Below are 27,688 nucleotides of genomic sequence, written 5' to 3'. Positions count from 1 at the left end.
GCTGGTGTAAAACTCCTGCTACCTCAGATGGAACTGACCTAGAAGTGGAAAATGACCAGTGTACGAATAGGCTTAGTGGCCAGTCTGGAATTCCCACTCAGGGGAAGGTAAAAGGTAAGGCTGCTGCTAGCTTCTGGGTGGTAGGTAGCGGGTCAGGTTGCTGAAGGGAAGAGGGCAGGGAACTGGCTGGAGGTGAGGGAGGCAAAGGAAAAGCGGTGGTCAGAGGGAGGTGGGAAAGGTGTGGACAGGTATCTTCTTCTTTCCAAGGAGACAAGAAAAAACAGAGCTAGACCAGGTTCAGGTGCAGAAGTCAAGGGAGGGGCAGGCCCCCAAGGCCATCTCCAATGGGGGAAGAATCCAGGTCTTGTGCCACCCCAGCACCTTCCCCTCTGGAAATAGAAAAACTATCAGCAAAGAATTTCATGCCTCAGTGTTCCTCCCAGCCCCAACACACATACGATTGACTCTTGAACAACACAGGCTTGACCTGAGCAGGTCCACTTACATGTGGAGTTTTTTCAAAAAAAAAATATATATATATAAAGTACTATAAATGCATTTTCTTTTCCTTATGATTTTCTTAATAATATTTTCTTTCCTCTAGCTTACTTAGTTGTAAGAATACAGTATATAATATATATAGCATATGAAACATGTGTTAATCGACTGTGTGAAGCTTCCAGTCAACAGTAGGCTATTAGCAGTTAAGATTTTGGGGAGTCAAAAGTTCTATGAGGATTTTCGACTGTGAAGGGGTTTGGCACCCCTAACCCCTGTGTTGTTTAAGGGTCAACCGTGTTGTGTGTTCTCCCAGGGCGAGGTCCCTGCCTTGCTGTTCCTTGCCATCCCTCACCCCCTGCAGCTGCTGTGGGGCCTGATCTGAGCAGTCATTGCGTATTAAACGGAACCGAGGGCAGATGGAAATTTTGCTTGGGTCAGTGGCTTGGTCAGCAAGGATTCTGGGATGGACCAACTTATATTTCTGATGGAAGCCAAGGAAAAGAGCAAGAAATAAAACTGGCATTTTTTCAAAGCCTACCTAGTGCCAGACACATTCTCTGGATTGATGTGTCATCACCATTTTCCAGATGGTGAAACTACAGACATCCAAGTTAGCTGGCCTTTATCTCTGAGTCAGGGTTTCCATACCCCCTGACTGGCCCAGAACTTCAAGATGAGACTCTCAGAGAATGAGGCTAGGAGCCTCCCTAGGAGAGAGGGAAGAGCACAATTCCAGCATCTTCTCAGGACCAGATGAGAAGGAGGGGTCCCTTTGCTGTCGATGGAGCAGGAAGGGGATATGGCCTGTAGCTGGGCTCTGCTCTCTTGGAGAGTCAGGGAAGTGATACCCCAAAATAACCCAAGATTGGAGAATCCTGGGGTCCCCATCTGGGCCCTCAAGAAGTTCTCTCCTCCATCCTTCTGCCTCTGCTTTAGATTTCCCTCAAGACAGCCTAAGCTAGAGTGGATGGCTTTCATTCTGAGCTAAATATTTCCATTTTCTCAGATGTAAATGGAGAAAATAGTAGTCACTTCCTTTAAGTCTTAGCTCAAAGATCACCTCAGTGAAGCCCTCTCCACCTCCCTGTTTCAAAGTATAACTCTCCCTTCCCCCAACAGCCCTCTTGACCCCCTTCTCTGCTTTGTTTTTCTCTGTAGCACCTCTCACTTGCTAATAGACTGTATCATCTCTCTGTCTACCTATCTATCATCTATCTATCTATCTATCTATCTATCTATCTATCTATCTATCTATCATCTATTTATCATCATCTGTTTGTTTATTTTTGTCGGCCCAACCCTACCCTTAATGCTAGTGACATAGGACATTTTGTTCACTGTATCCTCAGCACCTAGAGCAGTGACAGGCACATCAGAAGCACTCCAAGGATAGTTGTTGAATGAGTGAGTGAAGGATGGATAGATGGGATTGTTGTAAGGATTAAATGCATTGCTGTATGCAAAGCATTCAGTAGGACACAAGCACTTTATTATTGTGGCTGCTGCTGCAGTTTGTTAGATGTGACTGGTGCAGATTGCTTTTCCATCTGTAAAATGAGGAGACAGTATTACTAGATGGTCTCTGAGCTTCCTTCAATCTCTAAAAAAGTGTGCTGGCTTTTGAGGTGTGGAGTGCCCCTCTACTGGCAACTCTTCTATTTCTTGTGACTCTGAGCATCAGAATGGGCACAGGTGTGGGACCATGAGTCAGCCCAATATTTTTCGGAATGGTTTCTATTCAGATATTTATATATTTAATTTTAATTGGATTTCAAGTATTGTTTCATAGCGTTTTATTGTTTTCAATAGAGGCAATTCATTATGTGCATAATTACAGGTCATTTGATTTAAATTTCTTTGTTAAGTGTTTTGTAGAAATAAAGTTTAGAAAAAAATTGCCAGTCCACGTGCCCTGATGTGGGATTTGACATGTGATCCTTGGAGATGAAGGTTCACACTGTCCTGCCTTGGATGGGGATCTGGTCCCTAGCCTTGGAATCCCCTATGGAGAAAAGGTTATGTCTTAGGAGGCTCAGGAGTACCTGTTTTAGGGGCTCAGGTTGACTGGGCTTAAACTGTCTTTACAGGGCCTGGGTCCTTTTTCTCAGAGTCCCCCTTTAAAAGAGGCATTTTAGAACCTTGGCTCCCCCATAGCTAACTCTGTGGGGGCAGTTTCAGTAGTAAAGGTAGCTTCACACTCATTTGGTATTCGCTGAGTAACTGGGATGGCCTCAGAGGAGTGGTGAGGGACAGGTCTGGCTAGTTCTGCAGTGTTGTTTATACTCGGGATTACCTCACAATCCCAACAGGCTTCCCCGCCCCATCTGGTGGGGGCTGGCCCTCAGCCCTTCAGCCCACTTTTCCCCACATGCCCTGGAAGCTAGGGGCCAACATGGATCTTCCCGTCGATATCAGCTGAGCCTGGAAACCTCACCCCTTGGGAGACCATGGAAAGGGACGGCCGCCCGGTAAGTGTCTGTGGGCCTCAGGCCAGAACCTCTGGCACCGAGGAAGCAGGGATGGGGCTTGGAGATAGGTGGGGTACTGCCACCTGTGTGTCTCAGATTTCCAGGGAAAATGAATGTGCCTTTTCTAGTCTGAAGCTACCTGGAATCAAGATTGCTTGGCCTCCTTTTATCATGGTTCCTAGGAGGGACTTTTCTAGGAAGAAGAGAGAAGCTGATGAGGTTTTGGGTCTGGTCAGAAAACACCCCAGGGCTGTAAGGCTGAATCTTGGGCTTCCTCTCTGTGGCCTATGAGCACCCCAGCCAGGACATCTATGCTGTTAGATTATCACCTTTGCTGGTTTTAGAATCTTAGCATTCTAGCTGAGCTTCTAGGTTATCATGGCTATCCCCTCACTAGACTCATAAACCATCCTAGAAAATGTCACTATGTGTATTTAAGATCTTCAAGGGGATTTTTCAACCCCTCTCTGTCACTTATTTGTGGACCTTCATACTTCGAAAGTGCTTCCTTATGTCTATCCATAATTTCTTCTGCTACAATATAGGTTTCCTTCCTCCTCTGCTGCTCTTGGTGGTGGTAGAGAGCAGCTAAAGGTCCTCTGGGGAAAAGCCAGTCATATACATGTGAAGGCTTTCAAAGATCTTGTTCAACTGTGCCTCAGCTTTCTTTTCTTGAGGGACATTCCTTTTGGGCTCTAACTTCTGTTTAGGTCTTATTTTCTGCTCTTTTTCACCTTCTTTTGTTCTTTACTGATGTGATAGAATCTGGGACTCTGGGAAGGGTGGGCAAAGCTGGGTTTCAGAAGGATCATCTCAGCCTATATTTTGGCTTATAGTTGGCTTATGGTCCATTCTGAACCTCAGATCTGTTCCTGCAACCTTTACCATCATCTTCCCCATCGTTCTTCCAGCCCCATCTTGACTTTTTCCTCAAAGCTTTCTTCCCTGCCTTCTACTCTGGTCTCCTTGGTTCATGTCTCTACCTCACCAAGGTCATTTGGTCCTAGGTCTCTGGGGCTCATTGGAGCGTCTCATAAGTAATAAGGGCGATGCACAGAGAGAATGGAGTTTTTTCTGGGGCATGGAGGAACTGAACTCATAATCACAATCACATTCCTTGGTAACTTGCTGGGAGTTTAAACATGATGATCCCTAAATACAAAGGATGAAAAGGGCTGGATTATCTGAAAGGTGATAAAGCTAGGTCCTGGGGCAGGGGGATTGGGGGATATCTGTCTGAGAAGCACATCTATCCAGAGTCAGGGTGAGTGCTAAAGTTCCTTCTAGTTTACGATGCCTCCATACACATGAAAAAGCCTAGGGGTCTCCATTAGACCAGAATCAAAAAACCTCCTTGTTCATTCATTCATTCATTCATTCATTCATTCATCAAATAGTTTAAAGAACATTGAATGGCTGCAGTTGCCAGGAAAATAACATTTGATTGCGCACGAATTTGCTGCCTCAGTTTCTCTCTGCCAGTGTTGGGTGGTGACAGAGTTCAGGGCTGGTACATAATAGGAGCTCCCTGGACATTCTTGGTATTGCTTTCTTATCAGAGGAGCCAGCCTCCACCAGGTGCTGCCAAGACCTCTGCTTGGCTGACAAAGCTCTGGGCTGACTTCTCTTGTGCCTCCACCCCACCATCTGCCACCTAGATGGGCACAGTCCATCTCCATTGTTGCTAAACCAAGAGGAAGCTGTTTTGCCAAAACAAGACACTTAAACTAAGTGGCTATTGTTATATCAGTCAGCCTTCCGGCCCAGCATCCCAGTCTAGAGCCCCATATATACACCCCCCACACATTCACACTCACGATCGCCACGTCACAGGGACAACACAGGGAGCAGCAGGGTGGGATGGGCCAGGTGGAAGTCTGCTCAGCACCAATGACAACATGAAACACAGAGGTCTCAGGTGAGAACTGCATGCCTGCAGGGGCAAAGGGAAGGTGCTAGCAGACCTGGGGGTGCTTGCACTATGGATCTTGGGGATGGCAGATTGACCTGAGCCTATTTGTCTTCCATCTTGAGAATCTACCCAGCCCTCTCTGGAGAGGGTGCTTCATCTGGACCAGCCCTGAAAACTCCAGCCATTCTCCAGTTAACAGTACATGTGGTTTTGGGCTGATTGAGAACCTGCTTCACTCTCAATTTCATACAATATAATAAGACCCAGTATAAGAAAATCCACTCTTCAAAGGATTGTTGCTTTGTCGGTGGATCTACTTCAGTCTTTCTTTAGTAAACATTGCACTTCTTTAATCACGTAGAATGTGACTTATTTGAAAAAACACAAAATATACCCTATTTTTCAAGAACAAATGTACATATCCAAAATGATACACCTGTAATCCTAGTCTATATAATTTCAGAGACTGTCATAGAACCAGAAAGGAGCCTCCAGTAGCAATTTGTCTAATCTTCTGCTTTAGTAGGTGGAAAAACAGGCACAGAGAAAAGAAGATATTTATTCCAATTTTTAGAGGACTCAGAACTAGACCTTAGATGATGATGATGACAATAAGTCTTCATATATGACTATATCTCTATCTCTGCCAGAGGCTATTCTAAAAGAGCCTTACATCCCAGGCATCTCTACAGAACAAACCTAGAATGTCCTGTGGAGCCCTCTGGAAAACAGCTGATTGTTCGATCCTCTCATTTTATAGATTAAGGAGCAGAGATCCAGAGAGGGACGTGACTATCCCTTAGGCCACACAAGTAGGTAGGAGCAGAACCACAATGCCCTTGTGTCTCCTATACCTGGCACATGAGAGGCCTCATGGCTCTGGCTTCTTAGTCTGGAGCCCAGTTTGATTCGAGGCTTACCAGGGTCCCTAAGGTGAACATTGCGTGTGCTGGTGGTGGGTGGGAGGAGGTCCTGGAGAATCTGCCTGTGTTCTGAGGGGACCCTGTATCTGTGGGGTTCCTCTGGGTTCAGGGAGGGGAGAGCAGGAGAAAGCCCTGTGTACATGGAGGTACAATGAAGCCTGGGTTGAGCAGTGAGAACAGGAAAGAAGCACGGTCCACTCCACTCCAATCCAGTCCAGGCCAGTTCTGTGGAGGCCAGGCCAGTTCAATCAAGTTTGGTCCACATTGGAATGGGTTCAGGCCTCTATGCCATGGCCCAGGGGCTCCCCAGTCTCCCAACAGGCAAGGTGGCCTGTTAGGTCTTATCAAAGGGAGCTCCTGTGCTTTCCTGGTACTCCTCAGCGCTTCCACTTGGGATTGGGGGCACCTCTCCTGCACAGCCTAGAGTGCTGGGGTGTTGGCCCGAGGTCTTGCCTATGCCCACCCCTTTGAACATCCTTAATACTCAAGGTCACTGGGAGAGAGAAGCTGCCACAAAGGCCTAGGCCCGGCGAGGGATTGTTTCTGGCAGAGCCTGGTACACGTGCCTTGGCAGTGGCAGAGAACAGTGATGTGCAGCAACCTGAGTATGGGAGCCAGAAGATCAGGGCTCCAGTGCCAGCACTGCCCCCAAATGGCTATGTGACCTTAGACAGATCACGTTGCCTCATCAGTGGGATAAAAGAATTGGACTAGGGGGTTTTCAAGATCTTTCCAGTTCTGACAGCCTATGATATGCCCAGCCTGCCCCAGGATGGGGCTTTATGAAGGGAGGCCCAGGGCTGAGAAGGGAGGCCCAGGTAGCTTGGGCTAGACTTGAAGGGGCCTTGATGGACCTGCCATGAAAATGTGTTGAAGTTGCTGCTGCTGCTGCAGGTGGTCACTCTTTAGGTGTAGCACCAAACTTTTTACAGGATATTTTTCCCTGTCCCAGAGTTTAGGCTTCCACCTATGGTTGAAGAACAGTCTCTATGCAAAGCCAGAAGTCAATCCACACCAACAGCCTCATAACCGCTCTAATGAAGCAATCCATGAGACGGCTGTGACATCACGCAGCACAGCCTCCCCTCTGTGTCATCACTGGCTGGGACTGAGGAGACCCAGAGAGGCCAAGGGCAGGACACACTTGGGTGCTTGTTAACTTACTCCCATCCCCTACCAGATAAGGGCTCACAGGGCAAAGTCTGCCGCAGGAAATCATAAAAATGCCCCATTCACCTTGGGGTTGGAGATTTACCCCTGGAATCCATGGCATAGAGAGCAGTGAGCTAGGTACAAGGGGCCTTGGATTTGTGTCCCTACTACGCTCTAAGACATACCTGAGCGACTTTGGGCAAAGCACGCAAATGTTTTGGGCCTCTACTCCTTGTCTGTAAAATGGGAATGGTAATCCTTATCAACTCCTGTCCAGGACAGTGTTTAGAAAGAGCCCAAGTACTAGAGACCACTCTTTTCAGCACTCTCCCTGCCTTCCTGTGGACCCCTGGCCCACCTGTCTTCCAGCCATGGCTCTTCCTGCCCTGGATCATCTTGAGGGGTTGGATGAGTTTTCTGTGGGAACCCATGGGAGCTGCAGAGGCACAGGCAGATTGTAGCAGTGACAGCCTGGGGTGTAGGCCTGGTCCATCACATGATGAGGGCTCAGGACTATATTACCCCAGGGGGTAACCCGAAGGTGAGTGGAGAGGAGAGACGGGACCAGGAAAGAATGACTGACAATGTCAGGCCAGGGAAATGGCACACAGCCACCTATGTTATGGCACCTACCCCTTCCTTGTTCATTCATTCATTCATTCATTCATTCATCAAATAGTTTGGTGCTATACCTAAATTGTGGACAGGCTGAGAAATCTTTGGTCTGCAGGCAGATTGTGGAGAGCCTGAGGCCTTGGCCCAGGAATTAGTCATCTGAGTTCCATTCCTAGGTCTTCTGATCATTGGCAAAGGCTAGGAGTTGGACCTGTTCTGGTCTGGGCTCTGCCCCTTGTATCTCTGGATTTTGAGCAAGAAGTCTCCTCCCCTCCTTCTTCCCCATGCACTCAAAGTATCTGTTCTGAGGGTGAGGTCAGGACTCTGGAAAGGAGGCTGGAATCTCAGTATTTCTCTCAAAGAATTGAGGAAAGGAAATGAGTTACTACTGTACTGGGTTAGACATTAGGAAGAATTTCTGGCAGGGTGAGGTGGCAGGCTGTGAAATGGGTAAAGAAGGATGGCTGTGGAATATCCTATTCTGTGGTCCCAGGAAATGAGAGCTCTTTCTAGCTCCTGTCATGGTTTGGGTTGAAGTTCAGAGTAAGGGCAGGGATGGAGCAGATAGCTGCACTGTGGAGGCTGCTTTCCTCTGATGTTGGGGCAGCCTGTCCATCCTGCTATCCCTGTTGGAGTTTGCATTTTCCCAATATGGGCAGTGCTCATTTGTGACTTGGGATCCAAGATTATCTTCTTGCTCTAGTCTGTGGGGCCAGATACTCTCCACCTGGGGATGGCTACTGAGACTCAGAGCCAACAATTTTAAAGAGCCTGGCTAGGGACTACATATCCCTCCTTCTGGCCGCCTGGTTTCTGAGCTCAAGATTAGCCACCCATTTTATATGTTCCACCTGCCTCCAGTCTCAGAGAAGAGGGACCCAGATAGGTGTCCTTCCTGTATCCCAGGGTTCACCTCATCTCTACTTCCTGCCTGCTGAGGCCATGGGTGGGCCCACTAGGACCTGCCTGCAGGTAGAGCAAGCATTGGAGAGAGGGACAAACAAGGCACAGGAGGTCTTCTCTCTGTTTTTTTTCTGGCTGCCTTCCCACTGTGCCCACCCACTACCAGTTCCCTTACTGGTCTAACACCCTCCCACCACCCCAGCATCTCCAAGTCTTCCCATCCACCATCTTCTTCTGGGCCTCTTTCTGCCTCTCAAGCCCTCTCTCCTTCAGGCTGGCCCCTTTGTTCCTGCCCATCATGATGGGGTAACAGGATCAGGGTCACAGGGTGCTGCTCAGGTGGAGACAGCCTGAACTCTTGACTAGATATCATAAGACAACCAGTCAGTTGAGGGGTTCTAGGCATGCTCTTTAGTCCCCTCTGAACCCCAGTTCCCTCGCCTCATGTATAAACTGGAGGTAATAATTCCTGTCCAGATTGCTAACTAGGAGCCTCGTGAGAATTGAATGAAATGGTGGATATGAAAGCTCTTGGCAAATTGCAAGCCCTGAAGAAATGAAGGGTCACTGTTGGTGTTCAGGTACTATTGGTCCAGACTCTACTTGATCCTAGCAGGCCGGGTTAGAATTCAAACCTTGTTACTTACCTAAAATGTGAATTTGAGCATGTTCTTAACCACCCTGGATTTCAGTTTCAAAATCTATATAATGAGGCTAAAATTACCAACCATAAAGAGCTATTCTGAGGTTGAAATGGGATCAAGTAAAGTGCCTAGTGGGCTGTTATCTTTACCATAGTGATACACATTTATAGACCAAACTCTTTCATGTTTATTCCATGTTATTTGGGGAAAAGAGGCAGGATTAGTTCCATTTTACACGTGTGGAGACTTTGAAATATGTACTTACACAAGGTAATCCAGTTAGGAATGGAAGAAGTTATATCTGAACACAGATTTCTCCATTTCTAGCCCAGCATCTTTGACAGACAGACAGACAGACAGACACCACCACAGCTAATAGTCACCAAGTCCTTACTTTACATGTATCGTCTATCACTACATTACTATGAAGCAGGGTGATTGGCTCACCATACAGATAAGGAAGCTGAGGTATAAAGAGGTTACGTCACTTGCCCAGAGTCACCAGCTGGCCTAGAGAGTACTCGATGACTATGACACTGCTGTTCCCATCCATCATGCTCTGCCCAGTCTTGGCAGATCACAGGGGTCATAGGGCCCTATTCTGGCTCCCACTGGAAAGTTCCACAAGACCGAGATCCCTTTAGGAACCCCCATCCCCGCTCCCAGGCTCTTCATGGTGCTTGGAGCCATGCAAGCGCCTTTCTCAGTTCTTGGGCCATGGCACAAATGCAGGACAAGCACCTGCACACAGATGTCAGGGAGAAAATTGTGCCAGGGAGCCCTTGCTGTTGACTGGAGAAGGCAGGGGCACAGATGTGCCCAGGCTTGGGCCAAATACCTGACTGTGATTCTGAGCAATCTAAGTTCTGAGTTGAGTTTACTCATCTGTAAAATGGGCTTCTAAAAATACCAACCTCTCGAGGATGGTATGAGGATCTCATGAGGCCAGAGACAGAGCAGTTTATTATAAACTCTGAAGTGCTACACATATGTGAGCTATTGTCACTTGAGGTATTAGATGATGAGGACTCCCCTCAAGATTGGGGAAGACTTATAATGAAAATGTAAAAAGGGCGGAGACCTGGCAGGCCAGTCAAGTGCCATAATGCCAGGGTCCCAGGCAGTGTCAAGGCTTAGGACACCACTGGTAGAAAGTATAGGGCCCTACACAGCTGGGGCTCATCGCTCTCATTGAAAGACCTTAGCCTGGCCTTTGTCCAGCACTCTCTTTTCTCCCTAAGATGAGCTCGCATCACCTGTCAGCCCTTTGGTCATGCCCCGTGGCTGTTAAATCTCAGGACAGCCAATGCAAAGGAGGACAGGGATGACCATTTCCGGCCCAGCTGTTGTGTGCCAGGCACAGGCACAGGCAAGAGCCTTCCTATTTATCTCATTGAATCCTCAGGATTATTAATCTTATTCTACAGATTAAGAGAAAGAAAAAGGAAAGTTAAGTGGCTTGCCCAAGGTCACACTGCTAAACCTAGGATTGGGACCTAGGTCTGCCTGACTCCAAAACTAATGCTATCAACAGGTGCAGTCTATAATTCATCATATGCTCACCACCTCTCCCTGCCCCACCCAGTCCTGTTCCCCTTGAGGCTCCCGGGGGCTAAATGGTTTTCATTTTATGGAAATCTATTCTCTAGACAATGAAGATGAGAGGGAAATCTGAGCTCTGGTTCATTTGGTTCAGCAGTGGCAAGCAGCTGCCCTTCAGGTCCTTAAACACACATAAGTGTGTCCCTGCTCAGCTGGCTAGGGCATCAGCTCTTATCTGTATTTACTCACATCCACTTATTGGCCCCAGACCCTCTGGGAGAGTGGCTCCTTGTCCCTGCCAAATATGGTCCAGGGTTCTAGATTCCACCTTGAATTCATCCTATAGCCACCCCAAAACTGAGGAAGTGACCAAATTAATGATGTCTGACTCTTAGAAGAGGGAATTTTTTAAAAAAGGAATAAACAAAAAACAAAAATGCCTACCTGGTAGGGATGATGGTGTAGACTTGGACTGGATATTCTAATGAGGAGGACTTTTTATTAACTTGTCTGCTTAGTAATAATGTCAAATACTTTTAAGCACAGTGGAGGATGAGGGAGAGAAACAGAGAGGTCAGATGTCTAGATCCCATCTCCTCTGTGCAGCGCTGCCAACTGTGCCCTCAACACAAAGTCCCCAAGCACAGGTGTGTTTCTCCCATCACTTCTGCTCCCGGGAGACTCGCCTTCCTGAGCAGCCAGTCCATGTTCAGCAGAAGTTATAATGAGGGTCAGATGTGGCCTCTGGGCCAGGTCAGTTCCCAACTCCTGCCGCTGCTCTGGGGACTTCTAGAGGGAGCTAAGAAGCAGAGATGGTGTGAGGAAGGGTGAAGAGATCTCTATAAGGGGCTAGGGGGAGATGAAAAGATGCCTAAACTGGTGACAGGGACTGGGGGTCTTGCAGACCAGAGCAGAGGGTACTCAAGCCCTTCCCAACAGCCCTGACTGCCCATCAGCTCCCTCTTCCAGATTTAGGCTCAGGATCTCCAGGAGGCAACAGGACTGGCATTCACCAATCGCCTCCTATGGCCAGCTGCTGCATTATCTCATGCATCCCTCTCCTGAGAGGCAGCAAAGCCTAGAGGTTAGAGCATGGCCTCCAGAGCCTGACTTTCTGGGCTCACAATTTGGCTCTATTTGCTTGATCAAGTTGCTTAGTCTCTCTGCTTCTATCTCCCCCTATGCAAAATGGGGATAATGAGAGTTCCTACCTCATAGGGTTGTTCTGAGGATTCAACGAGTAAATACATGTAAAGCACTTAGAACATGTCTAGTCCTTTATAATTATACATTAAAGTACTAAATATAAATTAATAAATCCTACAGCTGAGTAAGGTTAAGGATCTCATCTAAGGTGTAGTTGAACCATATCCCAGCCTATACCTTTATCTCCTCTTACATCCTGCCTTTCCAGTTTCCTTGCTGTACTGTTATGTGCTTCCATATGAATGTGGTTGTGTTTGGGGTGGGGGGTGAATTCTGGGATTACCAAGAATGGTAGGGTACAAGGCAGGTCAGGGCTTTTCTTAAGTAGTGCTTTTCATACTTTTTGATGACAGCTCATAATAAGACCAAAACTTTATAATCTAACATACATACACACAGAAAAGGGCAAGATGTAGGAGAATGCAAGTAAATAGGGAAGTGAAGAGGCTGTTTACTTCCCCAACAGGGGACCTCATCTCCTTGAGTGACTGTCGAAATGAGGAGCAAGTGCAGCAGCCTCTTCCTTGAGGGTCCCTAGACATGTGTAGCCAAAGCAGGTGCTCCCAAGCTCCAAGCAGATGGCCCCTTGCCCTCTGCTCACCTCTGCAGGTCACTGTGATGGAGAGAAAATGCAGAGAGAATGTAGAGAATGTAGAGGGACAGCAGGCTTTTGAACTCCATTTCATCCACAGACATCTTTGTTTTCTCAAATGCTTCCCTGTCCAGTGGCTCTGCTCGCCCCCTAGCCTCTTGCCCCAGAGAGTTTGTCTCCTAGCTCAGCAGGGCTGGCAGTTGGATGGGTTGGCAGGGGAACAACCTGAGGGATGCCTTTGCTCTACTTTCAGAATGCTTCACCAGCAAGGATGTCTCCAGCCCGGACTGCCCCAGCCCGGGCATCACCTCCCAGGTCATCGTCTGCAAGGTCATCGTCTACAAGATCATCGTCTGCCAGGTCGGCCTCCACAACATCCTCTCCAACAAGAGTGTACCTTGTTAGAGCAACACCAGTGGGGGCCGTACCTGTCCGGGCATCTCCTGCCACCTCAGCACCAGCCACCAGAGCCACCAATGAGAGCTCAAGTAAGGGGGGTACTGTAGGGAAGGCAAGAAGGACAGGGAAGGAGTCCATGGGTAGAAAGGAAATCATTGAGTTGGCACTCACTGCTCCTCTTCTACCCTCTAGATAATGATGTGTGGGAAGGAGGGGGAATGGTCACGGGTGGCAGTGGGGGATCTGGGTTGGTGAGGGCAGGAAGGAAACATTGCATGCAAACCCAAGACAGTGGAACTCTGGGGCAAGTGGAGGAGGGGCTAAAAAAAAAACACACCAACAAACAAGTGTCACTTTGGAGGTTGCATAGTCTGGGTCAGAGTGCAGATTTCAAGGGCATGGGTTTCTGGTTAGGCTTCGCTGGTCTGGACTCCTCTCCTACCACCTCACTTTCCTCTGCTGTTGCCCCGCTTCTAGATGTCAGCTTGCCCAAGTTCACCTGGCAGCAGGGACAGAAGCGGCTGCCTCTCATTGGATGTATTCTCCTCCTCATTGCCCTCGTGGCATCGCTCATCATTCTCTGTGAGTTTAACAAAGGGAGAGGGGCAGCTCTCATTGTTGTGTGGAGTGATGTCTGGGGATAGGGACACACAGCAGGGAGGCAGGAGTAGGGAGCATGCACTTGGTGGGCTACTGTGTCCACAGAGGGCCACTCCTGCAAATGACCTTGGACCATGGTGTCCCCAGCCCCCTCTAAACTACCAGATTGAGTATGAGAAGTCAGAGGAACCTGGGCTTGGGTCTCATCAGTGCCACTTATTGTGCAGCTTACCTGGGCAGGTTAGTTCACAACTCAGAGCTCATTTTTCTGCATCTTCAAATGGGATTTAAATCCATCCATCCATGAGGGGTAAGGATTCGATTAAAGAGGCAGCAGTGTGGTGAAGAGTGGGGTGGGCAACGATACAGAAACACCTGTCTGCAGGGCTGTTTGAGGAAGACTGTTGTGCTGGAGGAGGTTGTGTGTTGGTTAAGAATACAGTTTTAGGGGGTGGCTCCATAGTGTAGTGGTTAGCATGGACCTTCTGCTTTACACACAGAAGGTCCCAGGTTCATGCCCCAGGTGGAGCCATGGACCATACCCCAGGCGCGCCGGGCCCCCCGGGTGCACCAGGCCCCCAAGTGCGCCGGGGCCTCCTGAGTGCACCAGGTACGCCTGGCCCCAGGTGCACACAACGAGCATGTGGGAGGAGACGCCCCACCTTCAGAGATCAGTTCTTAAGGGGAAACTGGCAACATCTATAGGTCAGGGGTGGAAATGGGGAAGCAATTAAAGAGGGAGGGGGGGAAGAATACAGCTTTAGTACCAGACAGACTCGGCTCTGCCACATAGCAGCTGTGTGACCTCAGCAAGTTAATTGACTTCCCGAGCCTCAGTTTCTTCACTTGTCTGACAAGGTGGAGGCATCGCCATCACAATGCCTCGGTATGGTGCCTGCCACATGGTATCCATGAGAACCACCTCCAGCACTCGCTGCCCTGCTCTCCCTCCCTTCTTCACACAGGGCACAGCTCCAGGGGAACGCCCTGCAATCCACAGAGAGCAAGCAGTAGGAAATAACCGGTGGAGGGGTGAGATGGCATGTGAGGGCAGGCTTCCTGACTAGTTATAGCCTTCAGCATGGTTAACATTTCCTGAAGTCCTCTAACCTCTAGACTTACTGACACCAGGGAAGTGGTCACTGAGCAGCTATGCCGGGGGTCAAAACTAGAGCCCCAGCCCCGAACCCCCATCTAGAGCTCTCCTCACTGACATCAAGGTGATCCTGGCAGGCTCAGTGTGCAGGTCTTGAGAGAGGGAAGACCAGGGCACAGAGAAGAGGGGCGCATCCAAGAGATTAGGAGAGATTGGTGTCTGGGCCTGGAAGAAGCCAGTCACACAAGGGTGACCCTTCACCTTGGGTGACTGAGAGCATGGTGGGAGCAGGAGGAGAAGTGAGGGGTCAGGGCCAGAAGGCGGGTGTAGACAAGAGGCAGGGTGAGGAATCAGAAGTCAGGTTTCTTTGGCATCAAAGGGGAAGTGTCTCCAGGTGGGAGGGATGACAGATCCTAGTTTGGAAAGAGATAGGTGTTAAAGACAGAGGGAGTTATGAGGCTGATTTTCACAGATGGTTTATAAAGCTTGTACATTTGGGAATCAGCCATCTAGTGTTGCTTGTTCAGTGGGAAGACATTTAAAGGCATAAAGACAAGTAATGGGGCAAAAACTGAGCATAGGAGACAGTCCTTGTTTGGGGGAGAGGAGGAGGAAGAAAATCCAGGAGCTTCTGAGGCTGGAAGGACCACCTTTGAGAAAACAGGACAGGTAGTGGTTGTATGTGTGTGACTGTGGATTTAAAAATTTCTCTGCTGTGACCCCCATGGAGCACAAAGATAAAGGGAGCCCAGAAAGGCTTCGAGAAGGGGGCTCTGGGGTACTAGAGGAGGTGGTTTCTCTGGCTACCACTCTAGCCAGCATGTAGGGTGGGGGAACTCCCAAAGTAGCATCCACCTCCACACCTCCTTCCCTCTCTCTCTCTTCTTTCTTTGGGTGGCTGCTCAAGTCTGCTTGGTGCTGCCCTGCTTGCAGGCGCATTCCAGAGCATTCCTGAGCAGCCTTTCTCTCCATACAGATGGGGGACGAGAGCCCCAGAGTCCAAGAGGGATTGCAGGTCGGTGTCTCAGAACTCCCAGGGCCTTGGGCTGCTCAGTGTCCTGTTTCTCTGGGGCTGACAGTGACCCAGCTGCCTGCTTTATTTTTTCCAGTCCACTTCTGGCGGGGCCACACAAGGATCAAGTACAAGGAGCCTGTAGAGAGCTGCCCCATGCATTCTGTGCGCTGCGATGGGGTGGCAGACTGCAAGCTGAAGAGTGACGAGCTGGGCTGTGGTAAGCAGGCTGGGCATAGGTGTGTGTGTGCGCACGCGCGTGTGTGCAGGCGCACTACAGTGACTACAAACTCAAATGGGAGGCAAAGGACAGAGAACTGGAGGATTTGGGTTTTAGTCACAGAAAGATTGTGTTTGAAACTTGGTTTTGAGTGTTGTGAGACTTGGGCAAATCACTTACCTTCTTTGGGCTCCAGTTTCCTAATTTATAAAATGAATGGATTGGACAAACTTAGTGGTTCTTGAATAAAATCAAACAACTCCCAACTATCAGACTGAGCAAAGCAAAGCTTCTCTGGCTGGAGGCAGGTGTGAGATCCAGAGTCCCTTCTATGTACCCCCTCCTCTTTGTCCAGCAGATGCCCTCTGACTTCCACCTCCACGTTTCATGAAGGTCGGCTTGTAAATGGCTGGCCTCAATGAGCACAAAGATGTCATTGAGCTCTGGTCCTCAGTGGCTTTCACATGTGTTATCTATGTATAGCCTTGATGTCGGTATCTGTGGGTACATGCCCCATTCTTTCTACCTGCACGTTTACATGTGTCCTTACCCACGACTGTGGTCATCTGTGCCTGAGCCTGTCCAGATCACTCTGTCAGATCATAGTCCTTATTCTCCTTGTCATTCTCTCATGTGTGCATGTCACTGCCCTCTATGGGTGATGGCTCTTGGCAGTGCCTGCCCCTTCTTCCAGTATGGCTCCCTGGAGTCTGTCGGATAAAGAGCTTTCCTCGCTGCCCCAGCCCCTTGCCTTGGCTCTGTCCTTACTGAATGTCTTGGGCTTCTGAGCACTGACTATGATCATCACATCCCAGCGAGGAGCCTCAGGACAGCAGCCTCTCAAAGCCTTACTCGGTTCATTCCCAAGAACTGCAGCTTCCTGGCTGCTGAGGACCTGCTTTGCCCTTTTCTTTCCCTGCAGTGAGGTTTGACTGGGACAAGTCTTTGCTTAAAGTCTACTCTGGATCATCCCATCAGTGGAATCCTGTCTGCAGTGACAGCTGGAACAACTCCTACTCAGTGAAGACTTGCCAGCAGCTGGGTTTTGAGAGGTATAACTTCCCTAAGGTCCTGGCTTCAGGGATGTCTTGGGCTCTTCTTAAGGGTGTCTCAGACTCATCGCAGGAACCCCATGTTAAAAAAAATCTTGGAGACCAGAGTTGAGGTAACTAGCTCAGGTTATCTTGGAGTTATTCAAAGGGACAGTAACCCTGGGATCTTACGAGTCTGGGACAGGTTATTTCCATGAGGCCAAAGTAATTCTTCGTAGATTTAAAATAGATCACACTCCTGTATAATTCTTTGCATCTAAGCGCCCTCATGACCATCATTATATTTAATGGTCATGGTAGCCCTGTGAGGTGGGTTAGGCATTTGGGCAGGTTTTGTCATCTTCTCACTTCTGAGAACAAGGAGCTCAGGCTGTGCAAACCCTTCAGTGGACTTTGAGCTCCAACAGTTGTGACTTGGGTTAGAATTCATCAAACAGGAATGGAATGGTCAGGTGTGGCCAGGTAAAGTCATAAGAATCTTAGGCTCTAAAAACTTTAAACAGAGAAGTTGACGCTGCTGGGTAGATGAGGAATAGGGTGGACAATGACCTTCTGCCTTAATGGAGTTCCAATTCGCAGGCCACATGGTCATCTCCATCCTCCCTCTTGGTCTGAGTTTTCAAACCAAGTAGTTTTGTGTTTCACCAATGAGTACAAGGTTGTGGGAAGAAAGGATGAGAATCTCATTGTGGACTCTCTGTAGAAGCATCTAGAAAACCAGACTTGGAGGCTAGGACTTAAAACCAGTTCTCTATCCCCACCTCAGTCTCAGAGTACCCATGTGTGAAAGGGAGATCTGGAGGATCTAATCGGAAGAGCATGGACATCTTTCATCATTGAGTTATGTGCCCTTATGCAAGTCTGAATCTCCCTTGAGTTTCAATACATAGTGTCATTTATTCAAAGAATATTCACTGACCTTTTAATATGTGGCACCAAGACACAAAGGAGCAAGATAAGATCCCTGCCACTGGAGAACCTCTAGTATGGTGTGGGCGAGAGAGGCTTAAACCAATAATTATGGCACAATGTGATATGTAATGATAGGATGTGCGTGAAGCTCTACGGGCGCAGAACAGTGAGGGTGCCTAACTGTGCTTAGAGGAGCAGAGACTGAAGGAACCCAAGAGGGAGGAACAGCACACATAAGGGCATGCTCTCATGCAAGGATGTACCGGGTTCTAGAAAGGCACACAAGTGCCACACGGACAGCGGGGATAGTGATCCATGGATCACCCACATCACAATGATCTGGGGTACTTGTTAAAACACACCCAGAATCAGAATCTCTGGGATTAGGATTTAGAACCTGCTTAGCAAACACTCGAGGTGATTCTTGGGCACATTACTGAAATCCAGTAAGTGAATGAAAGGTCTTCAAACTTTAAAGTGCAAACCTCATGTTAACAAGAATCTTTAAGATGCAGAGTCTGGCTCAGGAGGTCCAGGTGATCCTGCTGCTGGTGGTCCATGAATCACAGTTTGGATAGAAAAGGGCTAGATCAGTGTTTCTCAAACTCAAGCAGTGCATCACCTGGAGAATCTGTTAAAACACAGAACCAGAGTTCCTGATACAGTAGTAGGTCTTGGGTAGGGCCCAAGAATTTGCATTTGTCTGGGCAGGGACCATACTTTGAGAAATACAGGGCTAGTGGGGAGCAGAGGGGGGTGATATGTGGATGAGGTCAGACCATGTTGGTCCTTGTCAGCTGCTAGCCTCTGTCAGCAGGGCTGGCTGGGACTCTGATGCCAGCTAGGGGTCTGGGGATGGGCTATTTCTCAAGCAAGATCATTTTTCTTCCCCTCTCTTCTCTTGCAGTGCTTATCGAACAACTGAGGTGGCCCATAGGGATTTTGCCAGCAGTTTCTCAATCTCTGAATACAACTCCACCATCCAGAAAAGCCTCTACAGGTATGGCTGGGCTGACTGTAAGCAAGGGAATGAGAGGGTACAGGGGGCTTTGAACTGGGGAGCCCCTCTCCTTTGGCCTTTTGGGGAACCAGCCTCCAGGACTCCATTGTGAAGGTCAGGAGCATCTCACAAACAGAACTCATTCACCATCTGCCTCCTGACTTCTTTCTGGGGCTTGATACAGAAAGCACTTAGAGGTCATAGGTGTCCCCAAGAGTTTACCTGGTTGCCAGAGACAATAATAAACTTTAGGGCCACCGGTCGGTCGGGCGTTTGAACACTACTGCAGGGAGTGGGCTTACGGTGGGGAGGAGCTACAGCAGCAGAGGAGTGCCGGGTGCCTGTGTTTGGGGGCAGGAGGCCCGTTTGGGAGGCACCAGCCTTCTCCTTTGCTTCCCCATCACTTGTCATCTTTGTATTGCAGCCCTGTCCTTGTCTGTCCCACTGAGGGGGAAGCTGATAGGGGGCGCTCCACCAGCTAGCAGTATTTACCTTGGGAGAGGAGAGAAGAAACAAGGCTCTGAGAGAAGGGGTGGGGGAAGGAAGGAGAGTGAATTAGCTGTATCCTGGATGCCTGCTTTGTGCTAGGTGCTTTGCCTGCAGTGTGGCTAGCTAGCATTGAGGAATTCTGTCAGAGGAGCATTAGGCTACCTGTTTAATGGAAAGATGCCGGCACAATGCAGTCATGGCTTCAAAGGATGTGGATCTGGACAATGTACGCAATTTGCCACTAGAAAGTGGCAGGGAGGGTGAAGAGAAGTGTGGGGATGATTTGCACTAAGCCATCTCTATTTCTGGAGAAAGAACTGGAAGGGCTTGCCCCCACCAGGAGGGAGGTCAGAATCTCCATTTTTCTTGTGCAAAAGAAATGGGATAGGAACTGAGCAGGATTCAATCAGGGAAAGCTACCTAGAAGAGGTGGCCAATGTACCTTTTTCCCCCATTTTCTGTCTTTCTTCCTGCAGGTCAGAATGCCCTTCCCAGCGGTATATCTCTCTCCAATGTTCCCGTAAGAAGATGCTCTTCCTCCTGGATTGTGGACTGTGTGGGGTGGGAGTCAGCGGGCAGAGCAGACGGATGGGATCTCTCTGGGGGAGATGGCCGGCACTTGGGGGTCCACCAGGAAGAGAGGCTTAGCCGTCAGGCCTGCTTCAGGGCCAGGATTCCTGTAAGGCACTGGAGTAGTTCTAACATGGCATCTCCCTTTCTCTTGGCTGCTCAGTCCAGCACCCTCATACAAGGAAGCTGTTCAAGTTTCCTGGATTCTGGGCAGGGAGCAAAAGACCAAGAGAGCAGGACTGGGCTGGCTTAAAGCTTATATACCAATAGATAAAGAGCTAGATTGAGATCTAGACATAGAGTCAATCTTTACTGAGCACATTATATGTGCAAAGCACTGTGTCTATCTCTTCACAAACATAATAGCATTTAATTCTCATGCGGCTGGTGCCATTTTACACACTTATTGAAAACAGACTGAAATGTTTACTTTGCTTTAAGTAAGTCCGTAAGCAGGTGAATGAGGGAGTATAGGGGGTTTTGAGCCAGGGATTCTCTGATCTTTCTGGAAACCAGCCTCCAGGACTCCATCGTGAATGTCTTGGTAGGTGAGGAGCTTATATTTGACCTCAAGTCTGACCCCCAAAGCCGAGGCCATTAATCGTTCCATGAGTGCTGTGCTCGCAGTAATGACCAGGTCAGGGTGCCTCTCTGAATAGGCCAGGCACCCGGTGCTATAGATGGAGTGCCCACACCCTCAGACTGCCTCTAGTTCCTCAGTCTCTCCTCCTTCAAAGAGAAAAGATGCACGTATGAACAAACTACAAGAGCTGCCCTCCTCCATGATTCTGGGGAGATGACTCGCCCCAGAACAGGCTTAGAAGTGTTCCTTTGGGACGAAGTTCCTCAACAGCACTAAATGACCCATTGGGGAACCATGTGGGCACAAACCCACCTGTGCATTGTGAGAAGTTTATTTCTCTTTTGTTTTGAGATGATAGAGATTCTCCTTATTGTCCCTATCAACTCAGGGTCATGGTAGACCTGATCTGTTTTCCTGAACTCCTAACATCAGTCCTGAGATTTTCCACTGTTACCCTAATACCATGCCCAGTGCACTGGGCATTTAGTAAACATTTGTCAAATGAATGAACAGGAAGAAAGAGGAACCTGCTAGGGTCAAACTTCCCACTGGATGATACCAGAAAGCTAGCCACCATGTGGGAGCTCTGCTTTGGCAGAAAACAGTTATGCAGTATCAGATTAAGTGAGCAAAGCGGTGGGTGGATGCCCTCAGGACCGGGCTGCCTGGACCTGCCCTGGGCCCAGGGAGCATGGCAGGGCTCTGAGAGGAGCAGAGTTCACAGTTTGTCTCTTCTGCTTTTCTCCAGACTGTGGCCTGAGGGCCATGATGGGGCGGATCGTGGGAGGGGCACTGGCCCCAGAGAGCAAGTGGCCTTGGCAAGTCAGTCTGCACTACGGCATCACCCACATTTGTGGGGGCACGCTGATCGACGCCCAGTGGGTGCTCACTGCTGCCCATTGCTTCTTTGTGTAAGTGCCTGATGCAATGCTGCTGGGGTTCAAGGGCTGATGGCAGGCTGACTTATCTCTCTTTGGAAGTGAGCTTGGTGCTAGCCAGAAGGCACTAGTGTGGCTAAGGCCACCATTTGCAGTCGGTATTTGGCCTTGGGAATGTGAGTTATGGGTATTTGTTCTGAACTAGGCCCAGAATGAGAATGAGAATGAGAGAATGCCTTTGTTTGATGGCCCCTGCGATGACTGAGGCAGGCAGGAAGAAGGACTTGGCAGACTGTCCCTAAAGAACAGGCTGAAATAAAGAGGCTTTAAGTTTGTTGCCGCTTCCTGTAACTGGAACTTACAGGAGAGGAGCCTGAGAAATCAGGACCACTGTCTCAGGAACTGAGGGATGAGGATTGCAGGGGACGGGGGTGCTTCAATTCAGCCAACTTCTGACAGTCACTAGCCAGGTTTGTCCCTTTGAGCTGGTGGGGAGGAAAGACTTTGGAGAGCAGGCTTACCCAGTAATGAGTCTTTAGCGGGTTGCTTCATCCTGTCTAAAGCTCTGTTTTTGCTGAGTATGATACTATTGAAATGTGTCCACTCACCTTATTTGATCCTTGGTGGTGTGCAGAGGAGACAGTGGGGGTGACTGCTCACAGAGGTCCTATTCATTTCCTCTCCTTTTCTGTTGTAAGGTGCTGAGTGATCAGTTAAGAATGGCTTTTTGTATTTCAGGGCTAAGATAGAGGGCTACCTCAGGAAGTCATTTCATCCATCTTCCTGCCTCCAATCTGGTACTTGAGGTGCAGCTTCCTGTGTTTAGCAGTAGATGCTTCCAGGGGGCTCTGCCAAGTGGGTAACCGGACCATGCTCTCCTGTGTCTCTTGTAGGACCCGGGAGAAGATCCTGGAGGGCTGGAAGGTGTATGCAGGTACTAACAACCTGAACCAGCTGCCTGAGGCAGCCTCTATTTCCCAGATCATCATCAATGGCAATTACACTGATGAGCAAGATGACTACGACATTGCCCTCATACGGCTCTCCAAGCCCCTGACTCTGTCTGGTGAGTGAATCAATGCCTGTCAGACCCCAATCTGGCTTATCCCAGCAGCCTTTAGGGCCCAGCCCTTGCACTTGGCAGTGTCTATGGGGGCCCTAGAGCTTCAGCATGGTAGAAGTCAGACTCAGAGTTCACTTAATGGAACATCTCTATTTTACAATTGGGAAAACTGAGGCCCTGAGGTCCCAAAAGACACATCTTACATTGCAAATTGGTGACAGAGCCAGGGCTTGGATACAATATCATCAATATAAGTAGATCAAATTGTCTTACTGGTATTTACTGAGCACTTAACAGGGGCCAGACACTGCAGTAGGCATATCACATCTGATTTCATTTACTCTTTACAACCAATCCTGTGGAGCAGGTACTATTATTAGCTTCAGTTTATATATAAGGAAATGGAACTTTAGAGAGAGATAATTACCAGAGGCCACAGAGTAATAAATGGCAGGTGCAGGACTGGATCCAGGTTGGTCTAACTCCCAAACAATGCTCTTCCCACTCAGCTCTCAGCTGGCAAGTTACTAACACTGCAATTGCAAACGCAAAATGTGTACACATCAAAACACCAATTGCCATGAGGTTGGAGGACCAGATGAAGCTACACGAAGGAAATATGCTCAGGAGAAGACCAAAGAAGTCTTTATTCATTAATTTATTCACTTATTTGTTAACTTATCAAATACTAAGTGTTCACATTTTAGTGGGCTCTGTAGTTGCATTGCAAATAGAATATAATGGGTGACACACACAAAGACAGCAAATAGAGGCCAATGATATGATGTTGAAGGGAGCAGTGATACCAGTGCTTAAAGCCCAATCTATAGGAGGCACAGATGGGGACATGTAATCAGTCTTGGCAGGCTGGGAGGCTCCTCTGGGGAAGCTCGGCTAAGGTATACTGGGATTTCTGGAAGCCTTAGAAGGCTCTCTGGTTAGTCCAGCCTTTCTTGTGCTCTGAACCTATGAGCTGGTCTTTCCTGGCACATTAATTATGGAGGTGGTGTCAGTGAGTCAGTAGTTAGCTCTCAGAGTGGTGTGAGGGGGAGGAAACCTTGGCAGAGCTTGGTTGGGCAGGGCTGTCCCAGGACCACGCCTACCAATGGGCAAGATCTCTGTCCTCCTCCTGCTCCCTCCAGCCTTGTCTGTGGAGTCTCAGAGTGTAAGGTAAGGGATGCCCTGGTGGTCCTGCCTTGCCCCTTACACACACATGAAAGGGGGCAGTCAGTCTGCAGGACCAGAACAGGCCTTCCCAACCTTGTAAAACCCAGACTCCGTTTGGCTAACTATCCTGATGTCACCTCCTACCATCCCTACCTCTTTAATATTATTTGGGTTTCCAAATCAAATTAAATAGTTTTAATAACCAAATGAAAAAGCCACATGAAAGCTATTATGATATTGCATATGCTCTTCAAACTATGGCAGTCCCTCTCTAGATTCTGACAGGCCCTCAGGCAGGAAGCAGACCTCTAGTCTAAGAATCAAAGCTCAGATTTATGTAGTCCTGTGCTCAGACCATGTGTCTTGATTTTTGGTTTAGAAATTAGGGCAGATTTTCTTACACTCATATGGCAGGTTGAGCACTTGAGAGTCACAGTACTATCTGACAAAACTTGTGAAAACTCACTGATAAATTTAATTCACCCATAAAAGTGAGTGGGATATATAACAGCTACATTATTTTCAAGACTATGTCTCAAAAATGAGCGTAGAATATTTTAAGAAATCATGTTTTCCAATTTTTGTTAATAATTGATGCTATCCCTTCGTTTATTTTTTGTTTATTTACTTGCTAGCAGACAAGTGTGTTAGATACCAGCAATTAAAGCCCAATTTATAGGAGAATTTACCATTCGTTCTCCCTCCTTCCTCCTTTCTCCTTTCTTTCAATGTTTGCTGATTACTTTCTATGTATCAGGTACTATTCTAAGTGTAGGAAGCTACAGTGAAGAAAACAAAGAATTGAGAACACTGCAAATATTCTATCAATTAATATTTTCTTAATGTAAATCAGACTTTGGTGATAGATGCCCCAGTCCAGGGTCATCTAGGGATGTCAGCCCTCAGGGAAACTTATGATGTGATATACAACAGCACCTTCTAATTGTTTCTGAATGTGGGAGCAAGTGAGCAGCAGTTTTGTGGTCTGTGCCTCTAAGTGTGTGCTTTTCCTGCTGGAAGAGGTTGTCTCACCCTGGAGGGAGAGCCTCAGGCCTTGGCCAACCAGCAGGTGCCCTCCCCACACCAGGCTGGACACTCCATTGAGATACCATAATACCTGGGACTTAGCCTGATGCTGCTTCTTGTGCTGACAGATAGGCAGGGCATAGGCTTCGCCAAGATAGTCACTCTCAGGGGGAAGAGACCCTCAGTCACACAGTAACAATTGGTACAGGGAGCTTCCACCCTGTACATCCTTCCACACGGCACCCACTGAAATCAGAATATTTGGGGGAACTCTGACAGTCCCTTGATGGCTGAAGGGTCAAGATAAAGAGTTTGGTCAGTCCGAGGCCCTGGGAAATTATTCAGAACTACTCTGGAGCAAAGAAGTTCTCCTAGGACACTTGTGCTCCTACCCCTCCACCACCGCCACCAAAATCTTTAATCTTGTCCCTTCACTGATGTCTTGAGGTCTTGTTGCAGCTCATATCCACCCTGCCTGCCTTCCTATGCATGGACAGACCTTCAACCTCAATGAGACCTGCTGGATCACAGGCTTTGGCAAGACCAGGGAGACAGATGGTGAGAGGAAGAGATGTTCAACTGTGTGTACACACATGCATGTGCCTGTATTCTTGTGTGTTTGTGTGAGTGTGCAGGGGTGATATGTCTGGGCAGATAGGTGGGGGCCTATCTAGATGAGGGCTTGGGTGTGAATGTGTGTATATACACACTTGCGTATATGTCAAAGCAGTCACTGTGACAATGCCTTCCTGCCAAGACCACCAGGAAAATCTCCATAGTTGAGCAAGTTGGGTTCATTGCTCATTGTGCTGAGGGGGAACACACACCATGGAGAACTATGGCACATTTTGAAAAGGGTTGTTAGAGAGAAACCTGCATAGGATGTAGATGGTTTGGAAGGTTCAAAGTGGAGCCTGTCTTTAGATTGGATGCTTTCAGGAAGCAGGAAAATTCCATGATTGGGTCTCTAAATAATCTGATCTAGAAGTTTTGAATAGACTAGGTCTAAAGCTGTATGCAATAAAGAAACAGCAGCTGTTCCTATTGGCTGGGAGCGGGTTTTTGATATTGGGATTTGCACAGTGACCTACCTTGTTTTCATCTATGCTTAACTGGATTATAAACTGGTTTTGTTTTGCCTCAGTTCATCATGGTCACAGAGTGGTCTTGTCTGATATTGGTTCTAAAAGATTGTTTGTATGTGGCAGGAGAGTGCCACAGCCTAGCTGACCGATTGTGAGACTCAGGCCATGTTCCCCTGGTCAGTGTGATGAAGTGCTGACTGGCCAGGGAGCAGCTTTTTCTGTTCTTGGCTCCATAACTGACTAGCTGCGTGACTGTGAGCAAGTCACTTCTGCAGCCCTGAACTTCATCTGTAAATGGATGAATTACACCTCTTTAGGACACCTAGTTACTAAAAACAAATTAAGTGATATATATTGAATGATTCTTGGAATACAGAAAAGCATTGTGCAACATGCAAGGTAGCCTGATAGGCTGAGTTTGTCCATGTACACATATGTCTTTATTATATGTAGTGAGTTGTGTCTGGTGCAAGGGTGTGTGTGCCCATATGTCCTGAGTGGCCAACCATGGGAATGCTGAGTCTGGGCGGACAGCTAGAAGGCCACAAAGTTATTCATAGTCTTAATCCCTTCCCATCCTCTCTCTCCTCTCCCACTTCATTGAAGAGAAGACATCCCCCTTCCTCCGGGAGGTGCAGGTCAACCTCATCGACTTCAGGAAGTGCAATGGCTACTTGGTCTATGACAGTTACCTTACCCCAAGGATGATGTGTGCTGGGGACCTTCAGGGAGGCAGAGACTCCTGCCAGGTGGGGCTGCTTCTGAGTGGGGCTTAGGCTCTGGAACACTGGGGAGTGGGGGAAAGCTGAGGTGTTGGGGCTGGAGTGGGAATCGTGTGCCCACCATTTCCTGCTCGAGGACCACCTCTCCCACCCTGCTGATGTGCATGTTTTCTCCTGTAGGGAGACAGTGGGGGGCCCCTGGTCTGCGAGCAGAACAAGCGCTGGTACCTGGCAGGAGTCACCAGCTGGGGCACAGGCTGTGGCCAGAGAAACAAACCCGGCGTGTACACCAAAGTGACAGAACTCCTGCCCTGGATATACAGCAAGATGGAGGTGAGAGCCTATGTGGGACACAGACTGAGCAAGTAGGGAACCCCGAAGGTGGGGTGCCTAGAAGAGGACCCAGGCTTTCCCCAAGGTCTTGGCAAAGGTTCCCTCACATTCTTGTGTTCAGAGGTGTTCGCAAAGTGCAAAAGATTGGGACAGGACAGGAGTCGAGCATCAGGCTTCCAGCTTCCTGTGTTTATATCCTTCCTCTTCCTTCTGCAGAACAGAGCTCAAAGGGTTGAAAAGGGGTGGGCTTAGGCTGGGTGCTAGCCCCAATATCACTCTCCTCTCCCAGTGATGGACATGTGGTGAGTTCCCCTCTTTGGCTGGAAGGTGGGGAACTGGGTGTTAGAACATATGGATTTGCCCCCACCTCTGCTGACCCAGTTCAACCCCTGGCTTCCCTGGGACTGCTATTTTAGCTGTAAAGCAGGAATGCTATGCTCTTCCCTTCTCTGTCTGGACAGGAGCAGAACAGTGGAGAGCTCAGATGGGGACAGAAGGCTGCTTTGGAAGTCCAGTGTACTGGGTCTCTTAGAACCTGCTTCCATTTTTTCCCTTTGCTACTCCTCTTCTCTGAGGGGCGGTGCCAGGTGACAGGCGGGTTGAATTTTAGCCTCTGAACCCCACCTTTGCATCTGTATTCTGGGCCCACCCGGCCCACCCTCACCCTGTTCTCCCGTTTCTTCCTCAGAATGAGGTGCGCTTCCGGAAATCTTAAGCAGCTGTCCTGCTCCACCTCACAGCACTGACTGCTGCAAAGAGTGGCCAAAGGGACTGGGCCATTTGCAACATCATCTGAGCTAAAAGCCACCAGATACCTTTGTTACTGCCACCTCCACTGTCTGTGACACCACTTGCTGTCCAGGGATGGTAACAGGTTTTGTTGGAGTGCCTAGGCTGTCCCCAGCAGGAGGATGTTCCTGTTGGCGTTACAAGCATCCTATTCTCTCAGACCTCTTGCTGGTGCCATGGACGTGGAGAGGTGACTGCCCTGTGGCCGTCCACGCTGACAACTGTGAACAGGGC

General features: G+C 48.6%; 1 protein-coding gene across 1 annotated transcript; it reads left to right on the top strand.

Moving 5' to 3' along the window:
- TMPRSS13 (transmembrane serine protease 13) lies at window positions 1–27,648 on the top strand. Its single transcript, XM_039888142.1, has 14 exons — window positions 1–114; window positions 2,811–2,969; window positions 12,712–12,946; window positions 13,335–13,439; window positions 15,663–15,785; window positions 16,708–16,837; window positions 18,657–18,749; window positions 19,715–19,758; window positions 21,140–21,302; window positions 22,163–22,335; window positions 24,985–25,083; window positions 26,217–26,359; window positions 26,513–26,665; window positions 27,354–27,648. The coding sequence occupies exons 2-14, from the start codon at window positions 2,949–2,951 to the stop codon at window positions 27,378–27,380; spliced, it is 1,509 nt and encodes a 502-aa protein (XP_039744076.1). The 5' UTR covers window positions 1–114; window positions 2,811–2,948; the 3' UTR covers window positions 27,381–27,648.
- Window positions 27,649–27,688: the final 40 nt, after the last annotated feature.

Source organism: Pteropus medius, unplaced genomic scaffold (genome assembly GCF_902729225.1).
Source record: "Pteropus medius unplaced genomic scaffold, Ma_sr-lr_union100, whole genome shotgun sequence".
NCBI classification, from domain to species: Eukaryota; Metazoa; Chordata; class Mammalia; order Chiroptera; family Pteropodidae; genus Pteropus; species Pteropus medius.
The sequence above is the reverse complement of the archived record's forward strand: the minus strand, read 5'-3'. Positions and strand labels throughout refer to the sequence as shown.

Coding starts and splice junctions, on each gene's coding strand:
- TMPRSS13 (XM_039888142.1), top strand. CDS start 2,949: ATGGAAAGGGACGGCCGCCCG. Junction 2,970..12,711: donor TGGAAAGGGACGGCCGCCCG/GTAAGTGTCTGT, acceptor CTCTACTTTCAG/AATGCTTCACCAGCAAGGAT. Junction 21,303..22,162: donor GCTGCCCATTGCTTCTTTGT/GTAAGTGCCTGA, acceptor TGTCTCTTGTAG/GACCCGGGAGAAGATCCTGG.